The sequence below is a fragment of the Rattus rattus genome, chromosome 9, assembly GCF_011064425.1.
Source record: "Rattus rattus isolate New Zealand chromosome 9, Rrattus_CSIRO_v1, whole genome shotgun sequence".
Lineage (NCBI taxonomy): Eukaryota > Metazoa > Chordata > Mammalia > Rodentia > Muridae > Rattus > Rattus rattus.
Window position 1 is genome coordinate 63,979,954 of NC_046162.1, and position 21,704 is coordinate 64,001,657.

Consider the following 21,704-nt stretch of genomic DNA (forward strand, 5'->3'; position numbering starts at 1 on the left):
CCCTCTCCCCCTCCTCCTCTCCCTCCTCCTCCCCCTCCTCCTCTCCCCCCTCCTCCCCTCCTCCTCCTCCTCCCCTCCTCCTCCCCTCCTCCTCCTCCTCCTCTCCCTCCTCCTCTCCCTCTTCCCTCCTCCCTCCTCCTCTCCCTCCTCCTCTCCCTCCTCCTCTCCCTCCTCCTCTCCCTCCTCCTCTCCCTCCTCCTCTCCCTCCTCCTCCTCTCCCTCCTCCTCTCCCCTCCTCCTCTCCCTCCTCCTCCCCCTCCTCCTCTCCTCCTCTCCCTCCTCCTCCCCTCCCTCCTCCCCTCCCTCCTCCTCTCCCTCCTCCCCTCCCTCCTCCTATCCTTCTGCCTCTTCTCCCTCCTCCTTTCCCTCCTCCTCTCCCTCCTCTCCCTCCTCCTCTCCTCCTCCTCCCTCCTCCTCTCCCCCTCCCTCCCCTCCTCCCTCCCTCCTCCCTCTCCCTCCTCTCCCTCCCCTCCTCTCCCTCCTCTCCTTTCTTCTTTCCCTCCTCCATCCTCCTCCATCCTCCTGTCTTCTCCCCCTCTTCCTCCCTTGCTCTCCCTCCTCCCTCCCCTCTTTTCCCCCTCCTCCTCTGTCTCCCCTTCTCCCACTTGTGCTGGGGTTGAGCCAGGACCTCCCCTGTGCTAGGTAAGCTCTCTACCACTGACCTGCACCACCATTCCCGGTTTGTTTTAGGCAGAGCCTTGCTATGCAGCGGGCTAGCCTTAAAACCTTTGTCCCCCTGCCTCAGCTTCCCAAGTGCCAGGACCACAGATGTGCACCATCACACTCCACTTTTACATCTTCTGCTGTAGCCACTTCAGTTATTTTACTGGGTTCATGTTTAAATGCTCATCTGTGCGTGCACACGGAGACTAGCACGGAGTGCCTGCCACAGTGGCTCTCACCGTAGCTTGGAGACAAGGGCCCCCTGAACCCGGTGTTCATCAGGCTGACCTCAGGGAGCTCCTGCCTCTGCCATCCCAGTGCAGGTATTGTAGGTGTTTTTTTATTAAAAGAAAAAAATCAAACATACTTAAAGAAAATCAGATCCAATTTTTGCTTCTGTGGCGTCTTCCCTTGAGGAAGCTAGGCTGGGGCGTGGCACTTGGTGAGTGTAATGTGAGGCCCTGGGTTCATCCTCAGTGCTGTCGAACACCCCCTCCAACATTCCATCCTTTCTGTGATGCACTTAGACATGGTGGGTGGTCCAAGCATAGGAGGCTTCCAAAGCCAATGCTGTACCAAGGGCTGCTCTCTCTGCTTCAGGCCTGACTGGCTGTTCCCCATTTGATCCTTTTGAATGGTAGCCCATGTCATGTGACAAGGCGAACTCCCTATCTTACACCCTTCGCTTCCTTTTTAAGGGGTACAGACACGTGTGACTGACGGCCTCCGCAGTCCTCCTGTCTCCACACAGACTGCCGCAGCGCTCTGTGGGGAGAGTTCAAGGTTCACCCATGAGCCCTGACGGTAACAGTATGTGCACCACAGGACCCCCTTAGCTCCAGCTCCCGTCTGTCCCTTTGCTTAGCCATGCCCATCTTGGGGCACTTAGAGGAATAGGTTAGGGTGTGGTCCAGGCCAAGTCTATCTGCAGGCCTAGTTACTGAGGCAAACAGGAGATAATCCCTGCATCACTGGTGAGGCTCCTCCTGTCACTTGAGGGTGGTCCCATGCCCCTGGAGGGGACGATACTCCCGTCACTGGAAGTAAGCTTGTGTGATACAAAGTGATACAAAGGGAACCTTGTATCACTGCAGGGGAGTCTTTTGTTACTTGAAGACTGTCTGGCCTCACTGGAAGGGAGAGACTTGGTTACTGGAGAAGGGCCTGACATCACGGGAGGACAACCTAGAGTCACTGCAGGGGTGCCTTGTATCAGCCTCATGTCACTGGAGGGAAGCCTTGTGTCAGTACAGAGGAGAATGCCCGCCATCCCTGTGGGGACTTTTGTGTCTCTGGAGAAGACAGACCTTTGTTACTGAAGGGGATCTTACATCATGGGAAGCAGTGCTTCACCTCATGTGGGTGAGGTGGTAGTCTTGTGTCCCCGGAGAGACAGCCCTTTGTCACTGAATAGGTAACAAGGAAACCAGCAGCCACTTCCAAAGGACCCCAGCTCTGAGGTACTTTCCCTTTCTGGTGGTCCCCTAGCGCCTGCCTTGGCATGAGGTTAGAGGGGGATCGGGGGAGGCTTGACTTCCCACATCTGGATGGCACTCACTCTAGGCACACTCTGGCATAGGAAAGAGCGATTCAAACGGTGCCCAGGCTTGAGGCCTCACACCTGAACACATGGGCGAGCCTGATGACTTGAAGCTTCTGCAGACCCTGAAGGTCAAGGGCCAGAAAGCTGAGGCCCAATAGTGGAAGATTTGCCTTTCCACAGAGGCTACCACACCAGCCTCCTCTACGCTGGTCCCGGACTGACACAGTCCAACGTGCAGGTGGTCTGCAGCCGTTCTGGGGAAAGGAGTGGGTGTGGATTCTGCACCGAGAATTCTCTGATGCAAAAAACAGCCACAGTGGGACCTGGTCCTAGGGAGAAACCAGGCAGAGCTGGAGCAGGCAAGACACCCCTGGATGAAGGTTCTGGAGGAAGTGCCTGTATCTGGGTGGGTGGCCAAGTTCCTAAGCTGTATATCGCTGTCATCAGCATGTTACAAACATCTGTGAAACCGCTTATGCCAGGAGCTCAGTATAAACAGGCGAAGTTCACAGACAGGCTGTACAGACGGCGGAGGGGTATCCAGGTCCCCAACTCCAAGCAGCTGGATTCTGTACATCCACGAATCCTTCCCGTGGTGCTGAGGAGACAGAGGTCACAGAGACCTGGAGGAAGTCACTCCATACCCAGACCCTTGTTTTCTGGGGGGGCATGTGGTTTGGACTCTAAGACAAGCCTTTCCCCTCACTGCCTTGGGCTTCGCTGAGGAAGGGTTGGGGAGGGATGGCCCCCTCAGCAGAGCTGGTCCAGGGCCCAGGAGGACCAACATGAGCCTTGGCCTCAGGTACGGCAGCAGGGCTTTCAGTGTGGGAGACTGAGGTAGATCAGGCCCAGGTGACGTTGAAGCATGATGACATGTTTTCATTGATTGCTCAGAGGAATGTGGTGGCCGGCCCTGGTTAACAAGAGATCCTCCTCTCAGGATAGGGAGGCTGAGCTCAAGGTCTCATGGTAGGAAGGACCCCCAGCAGCCAACCTCGGTCGACCTACCCTTCCCAGCCTGGCAGTTTCCTGGCTGGTGAGCCCCAGGTAGATTCACATTTGCTGGAGTTGGGTCATCCCATCCTGTAGGGGGCAGGCGTCTGCCCTCTGACCAGGAACCAACCTCTCTACCACCTATGAAAAGGTGTGGAGAACCCAGCGGCCAAACAGCCTTTTGTACACTTTTCTTCAGGGGACCCTGGAACCTATGGAAGGAGACGACCACAGTGGCCAAGGAGCCTGAGACGCAGGAGGTTTCTTGGAGAGGGCGAGGTTTTCTTCAGTTAAAGTGTGCCCTAAACACCGTCTCCTGGAGCCACGAATGGTGGCATCACTGGGCAAGGCCGGTGGCAGCTAGCACCAGTCAGCAACCCTGGCCTCGTGCAGGCCCAGGAGCACTGTCCCTCCACGGGGCCTCAGAGGAACCTGTCAGGAGGGACTGAGTTCTGGGAGCCAGCTGCCACTCTGTGGGGTCTCTGGCTTTCCTTACTGTTCTGGAGGGTATGTCTGGGAACCAGGTCCAAAGAGTTTGATTCTGGGGGATGGCTGCACCCCAAGCTTGTGTCCTTGACCTTTGCACGCCAGACCTCTTGGTCTGCCCATGAATTAGATCCTGGTGTTGCTCCCAACCTGAGGTGGCCTTCTGGTTCCTCCACAACCCTGCCAAGGAGATGGGAGTCTCTGGACCCCATTCAGTCAACCGTTACTGTAAAATGCCCATGGATCGCCATCTGGTGGCAGAAGTGGGTCATCTGCCGTGACCTAAATTTGGGTTGAAAAGACAGACCCTGGTATTCTAGACTCTGGGCTAGTCAAAACGTGGAGATGTGGGTTTGGACAGGGACTCACAGGTCGGGACAGGACTGTGTTGGGTAGGGCTATACAGCCAGGGGTACCAGGACCAGATCAAAGCCACATTCACTTTTTTTGGGGGGGGGCGGGTTCCAACTACACTGTAGATGCCTGCTTTTCCTCCCCGCCCCCAGCCTCAGCCCTTCTTCACTCCTCTTGCGCCCCAGCTGGTCCCCGTGTTCCCAGAGCAGGGCAGTGACTGAGTGCAGGTTGAACGGGAGGGTTTGAGGGGTATGTCACACATGTGACCTGAGAGGCAAACTTCTGTCCAGAACCTTCCAGGCAGCAGCATGGAGTGTCTGCCTAGCATTCAAACAGAAGAGAAGGGTGGGAGAGGCCCAGGTCGCGCTCACATCAGCACTGGCTGCCGGCCAGCCTTACCCATCACACTGTGAGCATTACTCAGAGCTCCAATCACGGCCCTGTGGACCTGCCCTGCTGCCAAGGCCGGTCTGCCTGTTTATGGGCCCCTTCTCCTCCCCATGTGGCCTGTCCTGTGTCACCTTGCAGGCAAAGAGGATCTGAGGCAAATGCTACCTCTGGTTCACCTCGAAGGCTTTTCTCCCTTGAGAGGGGCCATGTGTTTGTTTTCAATAGCTTCCCTGACAACTAGGGTCAAAAGGTTAAAGTCAATCCCATTGGTTGATTTTAATGGTAAAAGGGCTACCCCTGGAAGCTATGGGAAGATCAACATGTGTCTGCAAAGTCTCCTTAGCCAGGCTGGGTGACACGTGACACATGACACGGCTGCAGGCCAGAGGGAGGAGTAGGTGGACAGTGTTGGGGTCACTCTGCCAACTGCAGGTGGCCTCCCACCAAACCTAGGCCTCCCGAGACACAAAGCTAGTCATTACCCCAATACAGTTAAATTCCCTGAAGATCTCAGGATCTGGGAGGGTGACATAAATAGCAGAAGGGATCCAGCATAGGTGGCACTCGGAAGGCAGAGGCAGGAGGCTCTCTGTGAGTTCGAGGCCAGCCTGGTCTGCAGAGTGGGTTCCAGGACAGCAAAAGCTACATAGGGAAACACTTTCTTGGAAAGCAAATAAAGCCAACCAAACAACATCAAGAATAAAGAGAAATAGAGGGCTGGCTCACGTGACCCAGTGTAGGGGATCACCCAGCTCCCATCAGACAGGCCTCAGACGTATGGGAGTGGCACAAACATGGCTGCCCTGGGGAGATGAGTGGTGGAAGGTTTGGGCGCAAGTGGACCGGAGAGCTGGTAGAGTTGGATGTTAGTAGATAAGACTGATAGAAATTTTAACTGAAGTGTTTTGGGACACCCACCCCCTGTTGTAAGGTCCCACTCCTATGGGAATGTGGCTTTGTGTACTGAATCCTGACCTTGGAAACAGCGTCCGGCCATGTCCTGAGAGGGAGCGTGGAGGATGGTCAGGGGTGGGGTGCCTGTGAAGTGGGCCTCTCCAGGCAAGGATGACAAGCATAGAATGGTGAAGGAGGTACCAAGGACCTCAGCAGAGCCAAGCCCTCGATGTGATCGCTGTTTAAAGCACTTCCTAAGACACAGGGAAACCCACAAAGGCGGCATGCAGTTTTTGTTTTTATTCAGTGTGAAGTTTCAGAACGGGTGGTTGGCTTGAGGGCAGGCAGGGTCGTCGTCTTGTCAGTGGGCCCTAGCTGAGCGTGGTGGTTTCCTGTCCGTGCTCCTGAGCCCTGGTGGCCAGAGGTGGGAATCCTGCGACTGCGGGCTGCCCACTGCAGAAACTTAGAAGTCCGGTTCCACCCATGCTGATGCTTCCAACCCCAAGGCCCCGTTGCGATCAGTGTCTAGAGATGGGGTGGCTCCTGGTCCTTGGTGTGGTGACTCGTTTGAGCCGCAACACAGCATCTCCTGCTGCCTTTCACCTCTACCTACAGATCCTTGATCCCAGGTCAAGGACCAGGGCTTTTCCATCCCCATCTCTACCCATGACAGCTTTGTGTGGCTTCTGTGAGGCCCTTGGAAGATTCTGGGCCTGGCTTTCTCGGTGCCCAGGGAAGTGGACCAGGCTGTAGATCTGCCTGCCTCTGCCTCTCAAGCGCTGGGATTAAAGACGTGCACCACCACCGCCTGGTCTAGCTTTTCCTTTCCTTTTCTCTCTTTTAAGATTTATTTATTTTATTCATATGAGTACACTGTCGCTCTCTTCAGATGCACCAGAAAAGGGCATCAGATCCCATGACAGATGGTTGTGAGCCACCCTGTGGTTGCTGGAATTGAACTCAGGACCTCTGGAAGAGCAGTCAGTGCTCTTAACCGCTGAGCCATCTCTCGAGCCATCTGCCTTTCCTTTTTTTTTTTTTTTTTTTTTTTTTTTGGGGCTGGGGAATCAACCCAGGACCTTGCGCTTCCTAGGCAAGCGCTCTACCACTGAGCCAAATCCCCAACCCCATGCCTTTCCTCTTCTTAATCAATCACTTTGCATGATCTCCATGGCTCCTGGGCCTCGGTGGCACTTAGTTGGGACCCAGGCTGGAGCCAGCTTGGGTCACTTCTGTATTTGTGGGTTGTGAATGGCTTTCGCCAGTCGGGGAGAGGGGTCTCTGGGGCCCTCCTGATGCACCAGGGCTTCAGAAACCCAGGCACACGTGCAGATTCGGGGAGTTTAAGAGCATCCGTGGTTGTGTGGTTCTGAGCAGCGCCTTTGGCTGCCTCATCCTCCCTCAGGGACTTGGGCACTGAGTGTAAGACAGGCCTGTTGGGTCCCTGTGCCACCACGGCCAGCATGATCTGCAGGAGGCTAAAAGGTAGCTCAGTTCAAGACGAGTACAAAGTTCTGGAGTCTGACACCAAATAGTTGGTTATAGGCATATTTAAGCACAGCATAATTTGGTGAAAGATTTTCCTGGTGATAATTAACTCGAGTCACATGCACAGTGTGGCTAAAGGCACGACTTCACTGAACTTCTTTATGTGTGACAGCTCCCACAAAGATGGGGTCTATAATTTGACTACACGTGACACCTTTCATAAAGATGGGGTCTACGGATTAACAAGCTCACGATAGGTGTCTGGGGGAAGGTGCAGTGACGTCTTAGCCACAAAGCGCGAAGGGCACCAGGCTACTAACCACATCTACTCCCGGCTTTCTGGGGGGTTAACAGGTTAAGCATCCACTTCTTTGAGGAACAAGACTGTGTGTTTAAGATTCCTGGTTCCTCTAGTGCTTCTCTGCGAGCACAAGAGCCTCCCTCCTCAGCTTTTTCTTTTAAAGATGTATTTATTTTATGTATATGTCAGTACACTGTCGCTGACTTCAGACACACCACAAGAGGGCATCGGATCCCATGACAGATGGTTGTGAGCCACCCTGTGGTTGCTGGGATTTGAACTCAGGACCTCTGGAGGAGCAGTCAGTGCTCTTGACCACTGAGCCATCTCTCCAGCCCTCCTTTTCAGTTCTTAAAGTGAAAACTGTGGCTGTAATAGAGGCTGCATGCCTTGCCTGCATGGCCAGCTTAACCAATACAGACAACCATAACAGAGTTACGAGAATCGCTTACAGAGGACTAAGGAAAGGGGAAAGCCAACCTAACCATGGTAGCCATTCAAAGGTCACCTGAGAGACTTCTTATGCAGATCGACAATAGTGTGAGAGAATTCTGACACACGAAATCAACACACACTGGGAGGTCATTGACCCCCACCGCTATGCTCGAGCAACAAATCCTCTACAGAAGCTCTATTTTGTGGTTCTCAATCCTCTCATCTCTTGACTAATTTCTGCTAATGTTTTTGCTTAACATTACTAATTAATTACTGATAGCTTACTAATATTAGTAATTAGCTAATATTACCAATTAGCAATGAATGTAATATTACTTATTATTACTAGTAATTGCTGTAATTTTACTAATCATTCAGGCTCTATCTGAAACCCCTCTTTTTACTCCAGCAGTAGTCACTCTTGGGACTGGTAATTAAAAAAAAACAAGACTAGAAACAATCACTAGCTTGGCAAAACAGCGTCACAAAACATCACACTGTCAAAACATCACACTGTCTGCTACCCAGGCTGTGCCTCTTGCTCCTCATGACAAAAAGCGTTTGGATTCTGCATCGACGAGCTGAGAGTTAACATGTAGTCAGATGATGTAACAGCGTCATTTTTAGGTCGCTGATACTGTGTCCTCGATGCCTCCCTAAGTCACTGGCTTGTTCGTCCTCTTAGGATGTCTCCTCCTGATTGGGTCGTTGTCTTCAGACGCTTTATCAGGTAGTCGCCAGGATGCTTTCCTGGTCGGATGCATCAGAGTGGGAGCCATCTGGGACTGCGATCACGTTTGGAAAGACACAGGCGTAACCCCACCACGACGTTAGAAGAGCATCAGGCCTTTTTCATCGATCAGTTTCTAAATCTTTCCATTAACGCACACATTATGCTGTGTCTCTTTGGGGCGAAATGCCTTGGGGCAACAGAAGAAGCATCCATTAGAGGGAAAAGTTTAAAGTTGGCTTGGTTGAGTATAGTAAGTGTGGGGACTTAGGTGGGTGTATAAACCCTTCTTTATTTTTATATGTTTTTCACTAATATATCTATTTATCCACTTTATATCCCGATCACAGCCCCCTCCTCCAAGTCCCACCTTCCCACCCCTACCCCTTTTTATTTTTAAAATTTGCTGTTTAAGTATTTGATGGGTCATCCCACAATAGCTTGACCCCATCCCATGGATTGTCAGGGATTTCAGTGACAGCAAGGACACGTAATTATCATTCTGTAAATTGCAAAATTCCTCAAACAGTTTGCTCATGTGAGTCAGACTGTCATCAGCTTTTAGTTGTATTGGGAGTTCTAGAAGGGAAATGCATAAGGAGATTTTTGACAATGGTATTTTCTTTGAGCCCACAGAGCCCCACGCCACGCCCGGGACCCTGCTCTTCAGCTGACAGGGACAGGCACTGTGCACACGTGTAGAGCACTGTATTGCACAGGTCTCTACACACATGACCACAGAGAAGGCCCCAGTCACAGACAGCCCTTGTTCCAGATATCAGGCTGATGGGAGAACCACCCACTACTAATTATACACTAGGAGCTTGGAATACTGTGTAAAATTTGCCTCCGATAGGAGACAGGCTCTTGTGAGCCTCCTCTGCCTCCTGCCATTACCAGAGTCCGATCATTTGTGTCAGGGAGAGGCAAGCATTAAAAAAAAAAAAAAAAAGAACAAAACCTACTTAATTAACTTCTGAAGATTTACACTTAAGGCTGTTTACATACGGTTTGAGATCTTTAAAATTCGGGGCGATTTTAATTCTGAGGTTAAGGAAAGACCCCACCACCACCACTGGGTGACAGGGCGACAGGGAACTCAGAAATATCTGAGAAACAATCACAGAAAGGTCACACCAGCCCATACTGTGAACGACACGAGGAATGTGAACACTACCAGGGCATGATCGTTCCATGGAGCAAGAACTTGCTGGAAGGTTCTAGTTTAACACATTTTTTTAGACAGTGTGATGTAATAGACTCTCAGGCTATATAAAAAAAATAATAATTTTAGGTGAAAACCTCAAAGTCAGCCAAACTCAGTTCTAGGGCAGGATTCGTTTACAGAGACGCTGATTGTCTTCCATTTCTGTCTCCAAGTTATTCATACCCTGCTTGTCACTTGTCTTGCTTTCTGCTCTGCAGGCTGCCTTCTTAGGACCTCCCCCCAGGGGGTTGGGGATTTAGCTCAGTGGTAGAGCGCTTGCCTAGCAAGCACAAGGCCCTGGGTTCGGTCCCCAGCTCCGGAAAAAAAAGAAAAAAGAAAAAAAAAAAAAGATGTGTGATACCAGGACCTCCCCCCAGACGTTTCCATCCTTCCATTACACCCTCTCCACATTCGGAACTCTCTGCAGTGTTCCTTGTCTCTCACGTTAGGCCGGTTTCCATTCTCAGAGCTTCTCTACCCTCACGGGCTAATTTATACATGGATTCAGTTGGTGTCGAGCCTCAGTCTTCCCTCAACATACCCATTTTGGGTGAGGATGTGCAAACCGGGGCTCCAAAGCCCCGTCTTGACCGCCAGGCTCTGATTCCTCCTCTGTCCACCAGAGTCTGGCTTTTGAAGACCTGTTCCTGTCTCTCACATCAGGACAAGCAGAGTCTGACACACATCGGCCGAGTTAGAATGGGGTCGCCTCCTCATGAGCGTGAGGCTGGAGGGCTCTGAGTTCCCGCCTGCCGAGACCCGACAGCCTGTGTCCGATGGAGAATTTATTATTTTTTTTTATGATCTTCCTGAGAAGTCATACTTTACTGGGATCCAGCTTACAAGATAATTGACTGGGATTCCTCCCCCCCCACACACACCCCTTTCATGGGTTCTTTTTACATTAGCACCTGTGTGTTTCCTGTTCCCAATATCAATGGTTTCTTGTTAGGGAAACAGAGGGTTAAATTTTAACCACTTGCATAAAGTTGCTTTGCTAGTCTGGATCTTCACAAACATTGTATACAATGCTTTGTCTCAGGACCCAGAAGAACCCACATTGTATACAATACTTTGTCTCTAACAGAGAAGAACCCATGTTATTTCATTCTCTCAGTTCCTATTCTGACTCCTGGGGTGAGCCGACTGATCTCCTACCCCCTACTTTTGTTTAAAGGAGAAATGTCTTAACTTCTCCAAGAGTTGAGCTCCAGTTGGGTGCCAGCTGCGGGCTGGCTATGCATCCCTTCCTTGGAAGGAACAACCTTGTTCATTAACGTCCCTGGTTCCCTTACTGCTTATCTGTGAGCACAAACCTCTGTGCCTCCCACACAGGCCTACCTACCAGCCAGCATCTCGCCACAACCCTCTGTGGTCAGAAGGGACCCACAGAAAGGCCAGTGGCCTTGATGAGTGGACCAGGGAGAGGGCTGGAGTGCAAGTTGAGCTTGACTCTTTCCAAGGTGGCCTTTACCTGGTACGTGCCCATGCAAGCCAAGGGATGGGCTCAAGCACCAGATGCCAGCCCCAGGCCTCAGAGCTGTCAAGTGGGCACATGAATTCAGGGAGCAGTGGGTGTGGGAGGGGCTAGTTCTGATGCCATAGCGGCACCAGATGGAGAGAGGAGAGAGGGCTCACCATGGCAACAGCAGAGTCCGCAGGGGCTCGCTGCTTCCTGGAGGTGCAGGAGGGCGTGAGACGTGCTCACTCATGTGTCTGCCCTATGGTGGAGTCAGTACTCACATCCATGAGACACTCAGGTGTGAGCACACAGTACCACTTGCACGGTGTGGGGGTAGTTCACATACACACATGCAGGACAGACGTGTAAAAAGGCAAACGCACACAGGCATGCCTGGAAACCCTGCCGGACAAGGCCGCTGGAAGGGCATTGGCTCAGGATGGGGACTGGTCCCCTGAGCGTGGCTGCCTCCTGTGGATTTTCAGCTTCTAGCTGTTTACCCTGACGTGGCATCACCATGAGCTCTGGCCTCCACCACTCTGGCTCACAAGGACAGCGTCAGTTCTGGGTGTGAGGTGGGAAGCATTGACAGGCACTCGAGTAGGAATCCCAAGCTGTGTTTGTGTTCCTCTTGACCCTCAGGTTCACCCTTCCTCCAGGCAGCCCTCCAGATGTTTGTTAGCCAGAAGCCCTGGGGCCTCACCCGCGCTGAGTCTGGAACTCCCAAGGGTGTCTTGCACAGCTGCCTCGGTGACAAAGGCGACACAGACTCAGCACCCAGGGGAGCTGGGGTGCTCTACATTGCCAGGGGTTTAATGAGGACCCGCGGATAGGATGCCTCAGAGCCTGCGTGCTGAGGAAGGGCAGGCCTGGGAGGCAGAGCTCTCCCCAAGCACATTCCTTCCCATCCAGTGGGCACGCTGGGCCGGCCCCATAAGCCATCTGGAGATAGCAGAGCTGGCTTTCTCCCCGCTGTGGTCGGCTAAGGAACCCCCGTTTGGAAGCTCACCCGTGAGGGGTTAGGGTGTGTTCTGTTGCCCTGAGCACCTTAGTTTCCTCATCTGAGATGTGGGGGTTCATTTGAATCAGGGTCTAAAGAAAATGGCAGCCCCTGCCCTCCCCAGGTCAGGAGCAGCCCCGGGGGACTTGGGGAGACAAGCCAGGGTTTGAATATGGGGCACTTTACCTCAGTACCAGTGGAAAATCAGCTCCTTGCTCTCCCTGGCCAGCCAGGGCCTTCAGTGGCCTTCCAGCCCCAAAGGGAGCTGAGCCCTGTGAGTGGAGATGGCTTACTTTTCCTTAAATAAAATTTTTATGTGTGTGGATGGTTTTTGCCTGAATGCACATCTCTATTGTCTGTGTACCGCATGTGTGCCTGGTGCCAGTGGAGGCCACAGGGCCACTGGATCCCCTGGGACTGGAGTTAGGGTGGCTGGGACCTGCCATGTGGGTGCTGGAAATTGAACTCAAGTCCTCTGGAAGAACAGCCAGAACTCTGAACTGCTGAGCCGTTTCTCCAGCCTCAGTCTGATAGGACAGTGACCTTGATGTCACAGAGAGGTGTCCGTGGTCCTTGGGACTGGGAGCTGAGCCCGCACTGGCCACTCCTCAGTCCGCTGGCTTGGGGCCCGTGTCCAGGTGTGGGGCTCAGAGCAAGGGGCCGGCATGCTGAGGCTGGGGTGAGACATTTGTGCTCTGCTTCTTTGCAGACGGCGCCCCGCTCAGTGAGCTATCCTGGTCCTCGTCCCTTGCAGTGGTTGCTGTGTCCTTCTCTGGGATCTTCACTGTCATTGTCCTCATGCTGGCCTGCCTGTGCTGTAAGAAGGGCGGCATTGGGTTCAAGGTGAGGACCTCGCAGGGCCTGTCGTGTCCACCCACCACCCTGCTCCCCTCCATCTTGGGGCTACTGCGATGGTTGATTTTTCTGCAGTCACCTGGGGACCCATGGAGCCCCTTGTCTGCTATCCCACAGCCCCTCTACTGAGGGCTCCTGGGACCCCCATCCCCTTCTACTCCTTTAGGGACCTTCTTTGTAGACATGGCCTCAACACTGCCACTCCAGCACCAGGTCAGGCCTGTCCGTGTCCAGAGGAGTTGAAACATCCTTAAGGAGCCTTTAGGGGCTCTTGAGAGCATTCTGACTGTCAGGGAGGCGGCTGCCCCTGCAGAGATCCTTCAGTCTGTGCTCACTGAGTCAGAGGGAAAGTGAAGCCCCCCACACACACTTCCCCCGGCAACGATATCGTCATCTTTCCCTCAGAGGACATCCATCGGGTTCCAGAAACGAGGGCACCTGTTCACAGCCACAGTGGCCATCCTATCTGTGGAGTGTCCACCTAAGGCCCCGTGGCCTTCACTAAAACCTCCCTAGCAGGCTAGACCCCACAGCTGAGGCCTCCACTCTAGTGATGGAGGCCCCAGGACCTCCTTGCATATTTCCAACCCCATGGCCACCCCTGTCACATTGTGGCTCTAAACAGGAATGCAGGGCAGAAAACACAGAGCTGCCCCCCCCCGCCACCGCCCAGGAGGCACCACTGGGGGCTGCGGGGGCTGCAGCCTTGTTTGTCAGCACATTGAGGCCTGGCCAGAGCCCTGGACATTCCCGCACCCACGTGGGGCTGCAGGCTGGGCAGGAGGTCAGGGTGGGAGGAGGGCTTGTGGCCAAGCACAGAGCCAGCCTGTATCTTGGGGTACCTCCCACTGGGTAACCTGCACCAAATGCTAATTACCTTTTTGCACAGGCCCCAGCCAAACATGGGCGTTGAGTTCCTTAACGGGGCGTTGTGGTGGCACCAGAGGCTGCAGATCTGCACCGGCCCTGGTGTCCCCACCCCGGGGGACAATCTCCTGACCTCAGGCACACAACAGGCTGGACAATCAAAGCAGAGTTGCTCTCCTCGAGGACCCTGAGGGCAGAGCCTCAGGTCGTAGCGGTGGGGGTGGGAGCCTAGGGTGCAGCTTAGGCGAGCTTAGGCGGCCATTGTGTAACAAGCCCCTCCTCAGGCACTGAGAACAAGGCCCCACACAGGGACTGGCAGCAGCGCCTCCCACCCTCGCCCTTCTCACCTCCTTGGGAACATGGTGCCCAGAACATTCCAGCACCAGTGTGCTTTGGTTGGAGGATCCTTGCCTCCTGCTGCCACAAGCGAGCTCCCTGGTGGAGCTGTTCTGGGCAGGGGCTGGATGCTCACTTTGTGCTACCTGATCGCCCGCTGTGCTGGGGGAACCCGGCTGGCTCTCTGGCAAGGGAAGGTAATGGCTGAAGCCAGAACTAATTAATACTACAGAGGGGGAAGTGGGCATCGCAGGCCCGGGTGTGTGGGACTAGAGGAAATTCTAACATGGTCCTCTAGGCTTTGGGAAGGGAGATTTGCCACAGGTGTCAGTGGTTCTTCCGGGCTCAGACCTGGGCTAGCCACGAGGAACATAAGGTCACCCCCCTTTACAGAAAGACAAGTGACCTAGAAAAAGAAGAGGTCCCCAGGGGACGTTTAGCTGTCTGTCCGCAGGAATGTGGCCTGGAGTGGGTAACTAGGCTCTAGTGCGCATTCAGTCCTCAATCCTCAGAGCCTCAAGTCTTCACCTGGGTAAGGGACGTGGGGTGGGACCGAGTGGCTGGGAGATTTGCCCGGTCCTGAGGACAATCTGGCTTTGTTTCCCCTCTGTCCCTGTTTTGGTTTTTATGTGTTTGTTTGTGGTTCTAGGCAAGTTTCTTCCACTCACCCTGTCCTTGTTTATGGCTGTGTGGCCTACCCCAGACTAACCCTGCTTGGAATGTGATTTAGATGAGGTGGGGTGGGGGCGGGGAGGTCTCTCCTAGGCTGATACTCTCCAGAGTAGCAGCCTGTCCCCAGAGTGGCCTCCAGGGATGTCCAACAGCAGACTCTTAGGGCGTCTGGGGCACTGGATGTGCTGCAGGGCTGAGGGGACACCACAGCCTGCAGGCAGGTGGTAGGGGTGGGGACGATGAACAAGTCGCTAGGTTCCTTGCTCCCTGTCCAGGGATGAGGAACCCAGTTACTTTCCAAGATATACAGTGGAGCCCCTGCTTGTAAATCTCCAAGCCACAGGTTGGGTTGGGGACAGGGGGGAGACCACTGACAGGGTCCATGAGGGTCTGCTCTGCCTCTGGCCCTTGACCTCTGTCTCTGGGCCTTCTTCAAGTGGGACTCAGCCTGGGTTTCCAGCCCCACCTGGGCCCGAGTCCTTTGTCCCCTGCTGCGATGGTGTCCCTGAGGAATCAGGGGCTATGAACAGGGAGGCCATCCAGCAGGGGCCCATGCTCTAGGCCTGTGTTAGTCGGGTTGAGTTTTGGGGAAAGGGGTCTTTCATAGCCTGTGTCCTGACCACCCACCTATGCTGGCCCAACCTGCAGGAGTTTGAGAATGCTGAAGGGGAAGAGTATGTGGCCGACTTCTCGGAGCAGGGCTCCCCGGCTGCTACTGTACAGAACGGCCCCGATGTGTATGTCCTGCCTCTCACTGAGGTCTCCCTGCCCATGGCTAAGCAGCCGGGTCGCTCAGGTAAGCGAGCCTGTCTCCCTGAAAGTGCGTACAGTGGGGGATGGGGGACACTTGGGCCATTGCAGCGAGGTCTCCTTCAGGCTGCATTTCATGCTGGGCTGTGTTGGAAGGTCTATGGAACCCCTTCAGGACCTGGGGCCAGCTGTCAGCTGGCTTGAGAGTAGCCTTGAGCCTGTCATTTCTCCACCCAAGGGGCTGCCAGGCAGAAGGGTAGTAACTGGGGGAGGTGGCCCAGCTCTGGCATTATTTACCGTTCTCTGCTTCTAACCCCAGACTCCTGCTCCCCTCTACACAGCCTTGTAGGAGCAAGAGAAGCACCAACCCCACCCCACCTCTACCCTCCCACCCCCTCCGCCCCTTACCAAGTGTAGGCCTGGCCTCTTCCCCTGGCTTCCTTTACCCAGTCTGCCCCTCCCTTTTGCCTTCCTCCCAGAGCCTCTTCCTCTAGGCTAGTCCCCTCCCCGCACCTGTCTAGGGGTGACAGATAAATGCTGCTCTGATCACCATGGTTCCTGGGACTATGGCTACCTCTACAACAGTCAGCTCTCAGGCCTTTACAGCCTGGATTTCAGCTAAGGGTTGTCCGTTGTCTATCTGACGGGTCCAAGAACACTGCAGAAGGTGTCAGGCTGAGAGTGCGGCTGGCCCCAGTGCCTCGTTACTGTGGTGAAAAGCAGGCCACTCTCCCTACCTCAGCCTTGGAGCAGCCCTACCGGGCCCTCAACACAATGCTTCTTATCAAGGGCCCAGCCTGCATCAAAGACTAGGGTCTCGGTACCTATTTGAGCCAACAGAGAGGACGTCCGGCCACCAGCCTGGCCCAACACTAAATGCATGGTTCTGTGGCTCATTGAGTCTCGTGGGAGAGAGCTCGAAAGTCAGGCAGGATCCAGACATGGATATGGACACGTTATCCACTGGCTCAAAGGCCGGCAGTTATCTCTAGCACTTCTTATGAGACAGGCAGCCTTGGCTCTCCATGGGCAAGGACAGTGGGACAGGGACGCAGAGAGGGCAAAGGTGCTTTCTACATTGTTTAGCTCTGTTGTTTTGGCGGGGGGACATCTTTTAAGGAGGGAGAAATTTGGCGTGAGATTGGTCAGCCCACCTAAGCCCCCTCCCCTACCTCTAGCTCCCAACATCAGCATTCTCCTGCCTCTGTGCTTGCCCTGGTTTCTCCTGTCGGGACCCTGAACCTGCTCTGGGACAACTGAGGTCCTAGAGACCCCGGGGTTTCTACCAGGCATCCAGCCAGATTGGGTTCAGGGCTTGAGTCTTGGGACGCAGGGCCTGGTGGGACTCTTCCATGAATTGGGCGCCAAGCCGACATTCCCTGAGTCTCTTTGTCCCTGAGGGCTGCTGCCTTCCCTTGGCCCTCCCAACCGCTCTAACCCTGGCCTTCTGGGCTATCAGCGTGGGAGGAGAATTCAGAGAATCTGAGGGGGCATGAGTGGGTGCAGTGAGTCCTGGCCCTTTCCTCTGCCCACACTGACCCTTCCTCTCCACTGACTTCACTCAGCCTGGCCCACGGGGAGAATGGATCCAGTGTGTCCCGTACAGGGCTGTGCCAAGCAGCCCCCAACAAAGGCGGCTTTGGTGCGATGGGTGTTTGAATGCCAGCCTGTGGCAGGGGTAGGGGGTTGGTTGCTCTGCTGTCTTCCCAGGCCTCAGCACCAGCTTCTTGCTTCATCCAGACGGCCTTCCAGGCCCTGCTGTCTGGGCTTAGCTTCTCCCAGTGGCTCTGGGCGCCATTTTCCAGGCTTGCCTGGATGGAGATTGAGATCTATGGCTCTTCTGAGAGCGACCACCTCAGAGCCTGAGAGACGCTGGCCCTTGATGACAGCCCTCAGGCCCGGCCTCCACTTTATCGGAGCGTCTCTGGCGGGGAAACATGGGGGAAGCTCCCTGCGCCCTGATAGCCTGGTAAGGAAGATGAAGCAGAGTGGTGGCTGAGCAGTTCCTGGGGTTCTGTTCTATTCTAGTGCAACTCCTCAAGTCCACGGACCTGGGCCGTCACAGCCTCCTGTACTTGAAGGAGATTGGCCACGGTTGGTTTGGGAAGGTAAGCACGCCTCAGGGTGGTGGGAATTGCTACTCCTGGGGATGCCCTGGGGAGGGGCTCCTTCTCACCCCCCCCGACTGGACCAGGCATCCGAGACCCTTTTCTTCGGTGCGGACCCCCAGACAGTGAGAAAAGCGGGGGGCTTGCAGGCGGACTGGGGCTGAGTGCTTAGCGGGAAGTGGCACGACCCTCCGAGGCACTGGGAGCTAAACGGCTTGTCCTGTGGAGACTGAAGGGGGCCCTGGTGACGCCTGTCACATCTGACAGGTGTTCTTGGGGGAGGTGCACTCGGGTGTCAGTGGCACGCAGGTGGTGGTGAAGGAGCTGAAGGCCAGCGCCAGTGTGCAGGAGCAGATGCAGTTCCTGGAGGAGGCGCAGCCCTACAGGTGGGTGGTGTGCTGGGGGCAGGGCAGGGGACCTGCTGGGGGAGAACCTGGAGGTGTTGTGGGGAGGGCTGTGCTGGGGGGCCTCCGGTGCGCCCTCTCCTGCCCTCCAACTCAGACGCCCGCCCGTGTACTCTTCCAGGGCCCTGCAGCACAGCAACCTGCTTCAGTGCCTGGCCCAGTGTGCTGAGGTGACCCCCTATTTGCTGGTTATGGAGTTCTGTCCCCTGGTAAGTGGCCATCTGCGGGGAGGCAGCACTGTCTGTCCAGGTCCTGTTCTGTAGCTCATTGTTCCAGAGGGGAGTGGGAGGCCCTTCCGAGCTGGCTCCTCTCCGGCTCTGCCTCTTGGGATCTTTTGTTATTTCTCCAGTAGAGGCCTAGTGGTCCCTGCCCTGCTCTGCCTCAGAGGGGGGTCTGCTTAGAGTGAGCCAGCAGCAGCAGGGGCAACCCTGTGGGGTCTGGGGCAGTTCAGCGTGGGGAGTCCTGGGACAGCCACAGGGTTCACACAGCTCCTGGGGCGGAGCCTGAGTTTGGGATCTTCGTGTGGCTCCTTGGCCTCTCTACATGCGCAGCTCTGGTGCCAAAGCTGCTTCTGTATGAAGGTCACTGTGTCGGAATCCAGACATAGGCTTTGCTGAAACTGCTGCGAACACTAGGGCTGCCAGCTGATCTGCAGGTCACCCGACCCAGGTTCTCTCGGGGTTGGTGGCGGGCTCGTGATGCGCTGGTAGCTGCCGCTAGCAGGTGACTGTGTGCTCTCTCGGCAGGGGGACCTCAAAGGTTATCTACGGAGCTGCCGGGTGACAGAGTCCATGGCGCCTGACCCCCTTACCTTGCAGCGCATGGCATGCGAGGTGGCGTGTGGTGTCTTGCATCTACATCGTCACAACTATGTGCACAGGTGAGGGTTAGCGGGACTAGCCGGGCCGTGGACACAAAGCCCCGCTACCCCAGTGCCTTGACCCTGAATGCCTCTGTACAGGAAAATCGCGGTGATCCCACTCTGTGGGTCTCGTGAACTGGGTTCATCTAATAGTCACTCTGCAGGGAATTTTATAATTCCTAAAATTGTGAAAACTAGGGGTGCTGGAGAGATGGTTCAGCAGTTAAGAGCACTGACCGCTCTTCCAGAGGTCCTGAGTTCAAAATCCCAGCTACCACATGGTGGGTCACGACCATCTGTTATGGGATCTGATGCCCTTTTCTGGTGTGTCTGAAGACAGCCACAGTGTACTTATATATAATAAATAAATAATAAAAATAAATAAAATAAATCTTTTTTTAAAAAAATTGTGAAAACTGGCTGGGCACGGCGGCTTTCGCCTTTAATCCCAGCGCTTGGGAGGCAGAGGTAGGAGAATCTCTGTGAGTTCAAGTCCAGCCAGGTCTACCTAATGAGTTCCAGAATACCCAGGGCTGTGCAGAGAGAGAGAGAGAGAGAGAGAGAGAGGAATGAGAGAGAGAGAGAGAGAGAGGAAGGGAGGGAGAGAGAGAGAGAGAGAGAGAGAGAGAGAGAGAGAGAGAGAGAGAGAGAGAGGAGACCATCTCAAAAAAGTAATAAATTGTGAAGACTCATGTTTGAAACGTACCTTGGCAGACGATTAAATGAAGACATTCCTCCTGTCTGTTAGAACAGTCAGCCATACTTTGGGCCCCCACATGGCCCTGGCCTCTTTCCCTCACACCACAAAGGGAGTGGCTGGGCTGGCCCTGCAGTGGGAGGGGTGGCTCTCTCCTGCCTCTGGTGACCAAAAGACAGGCCAGGATGTCCAGTCGCACGGGCTGGAAGAAGTAGCGATGGACGAGCGGCCCGCCAGCCCCGACGCTGCCCAGGCCGTCCTCCCCAACAATATCCTGGTGCTGAGTGGGTGCACAGTGACTCCAGCATCAGTGATTTTGTTGAAGAGGGCAGCTGCCAGCCTCCTGTCCTGCCTGATGCCTAGCCCAGCTGTCCCACCCATAGGTCACCCCACCCCGCATCCGTCCCCTGGTACAGTCCTCCTGGGGTTGAGGCAGGCCAGGATGACTCCATCTACACCCGGAGAGCCCTCGGCGTAACGGCAGTATGGTGGATAAGGGTGCATCCCATAGCACTCTACCCTAAACACCAGGGGGCCTCCAGCCAAACTGGAGTTATATAGAGGCTGGCATTGGGCTTGCCACTGAGTTGGAGGAAGACCTGGAGTGATTTTTATCCTCCACGGAGGGGAGCTCTGTGGTCCACCCTGTTCTAGACCTCGGCTCCAGCTTGTGTAGGAGGGCGGGGAGGTCTACACTCTAGAACATAGGCTCTGATGCTGGCAGGACCCTCTGATTCCACTCCAGGCCTTGGCTTGTTAGTTCTTATCTCCTGGGGATTGGGATGACAATGTGGTGTAGTGGGGTCAGAAGGTTGAGGGCCCTGATAGGTCACTGCAGACACACTTTGCTCTGTGGCTTGGGCAGATCAGGAAGAGGGCGGAGGGGGCTAGGGCTCTGGTGAGGTCAGACATCACCTTGCTGGGGGGGTGTCCTTGATCATCTTTTGCCTGAGTTTCACATGCATTGCCAAGTGCAAGGTGCCGCCCACACAGAACTTCCAAAATGACCGTAAAGAGTGCGGAGCCAAAGCTTGGGCGCAAGAAAGTGGTCCCTCAGACATCCCTGCCTGTCTGTCTGCCTGGCTATGCCCGGGAGCCAATCGCCCAGGCTGACACTCTGCTGACACTGCCTACCCTTCTGCAGTGACCTGGCCCTGAGGAACTGCCTGCTGACGGCTGACCTGACAGTGAAGGTTGGCGACTATGGCCTGGCCCATTGCAAATACAGGGTGAGTAAGGGCAGGCAGAGCCTGTGTGCAGGGGTGGCTGCTGACCGGGCTCACTCCTGACCTGTCCCTGTAGGAAGACTACCTCGTGACCGCCGACCAGTTGTGGGTGCCGCTGCGCTGGATCGCGCCAGAGCTGGTGGATGAGGTGCATGGCAACCTACTGGTGGTGGACCAGACTAAGACCAGCAATGTGTGGTGAGCACAGGCCTGGCTGCTGGAAGGGTCTTGGGATGCCGCCTCCCCAGGTGCCAGGGCATCAGCTACTCTAGTGGGGATGCAGCTTTAGCTCTGCTGCCTGCTCTAACATTTTGACTTCCTTCTCCAGTTAGGGTGAAGGCTGGCACCCAGGGAGAATGCTCATGCCTGCCACCCAGTGGCCTTAAAAGCTCATTCACAGGCTACTTAGTTGATGGTGGGTTTCTGAGGTTCCTGTACTGGTAGAGTCAAGGGTGTGGGGCCTTCAGGACAGGACCAACTGACACCCACCAATACTGGGGTCATATTTTGGTTAAAACCATCTTGAGCTGCTGTTGTAGGCCATGTGTCCCTATGGGATATAGGGCTTTGACTTGTGTTTGTGCCAGGAGAGAGGGGCGGCTTTGGCATAATGAGCTCCAGTCCTGGAGAGGCTGGCATGAGACAAGTGTTCAGGGGTTCTGGGCAGTCATGCTCAGCCGTGTGTCACTGTGGTTGCCCCTGCAGGTCCCTGGGTGTGACCATCTGGGAGCTTTTCGAGTTGGGCGCGCAGCCCTACCCCCAGCACTCGGACCGGCAGGTGCTGGCTTACACCGTCCGAGAACAGCAACTTAAGTTGCCCAAGCCCCAGCTACAGCTGACTCTGTCTGATCGATGGTGAGCACCCCACCATCCTGGTCAGGCAGGCCGGGGGGGCACAGGCGGCTGAACTCTACAGCCTGGGGCTGGCTGGTCCACCTCTACATGGCTTCTGGGTCTCTGCAGCCTGAACAGGCATGGGGG

General features: G+C 54.9%; 1 protein-coding gene across 2 annotated transcripts in view; it reads left to right on the forward strand.

Moving 5' to 3' along the window:
- The window catches only part of Aatk (apoptosis associated tyrosine kinase), a 38,987-nt gene that overhangs the window by 11,970 nt on the left and 5,313 nt on the right, over nucleotides 1–21,704 (forward strand). For both annotated transcript variants that reach the window (XM_032913475.1, XM_032913476.1), the window contains exons 2-10: nucleotides 12,656–12,789; nucleotides 15,325–15,472; nucleotides 17,455–17,534; nucleotides 17,802–17,920; nucleotides 18,060–18,147; nucleotides 18,685–18,818; nucleotides 20,642–20,726; nucleotides 20,800–20,921; nucleotides 21,429–21,578. In XM_032913475.1, coding sequence (XP_032769366.1) covers nucleotides 12,656–12,789; nucleotides 15,325–15,472; nucleotides 17,455–17,534; nucleotides 17,802–17,920; nucleotides 18,060–18,147; nucleotides 18,685–18,818; nucleotides 20,642–20,726; nucleotides 20,800–20,921; nucleotides 21,429–21,578 — 1,060 coding nt within the window. The remainder of the gene's footprint in view (nucleotides 1–12,655; nucleotides 12,790–15,324; nucleotides 15,473–17,454; nucleotides 17,535–17,801; nucleotides 17,921–18,059; nucleotides 18,148–18,684; nucleotides 18,819–20,641; nucleotides 20,727–20,799; nucleotides 20,922–21,428; nucleotides 21,579–21,704) is intronic.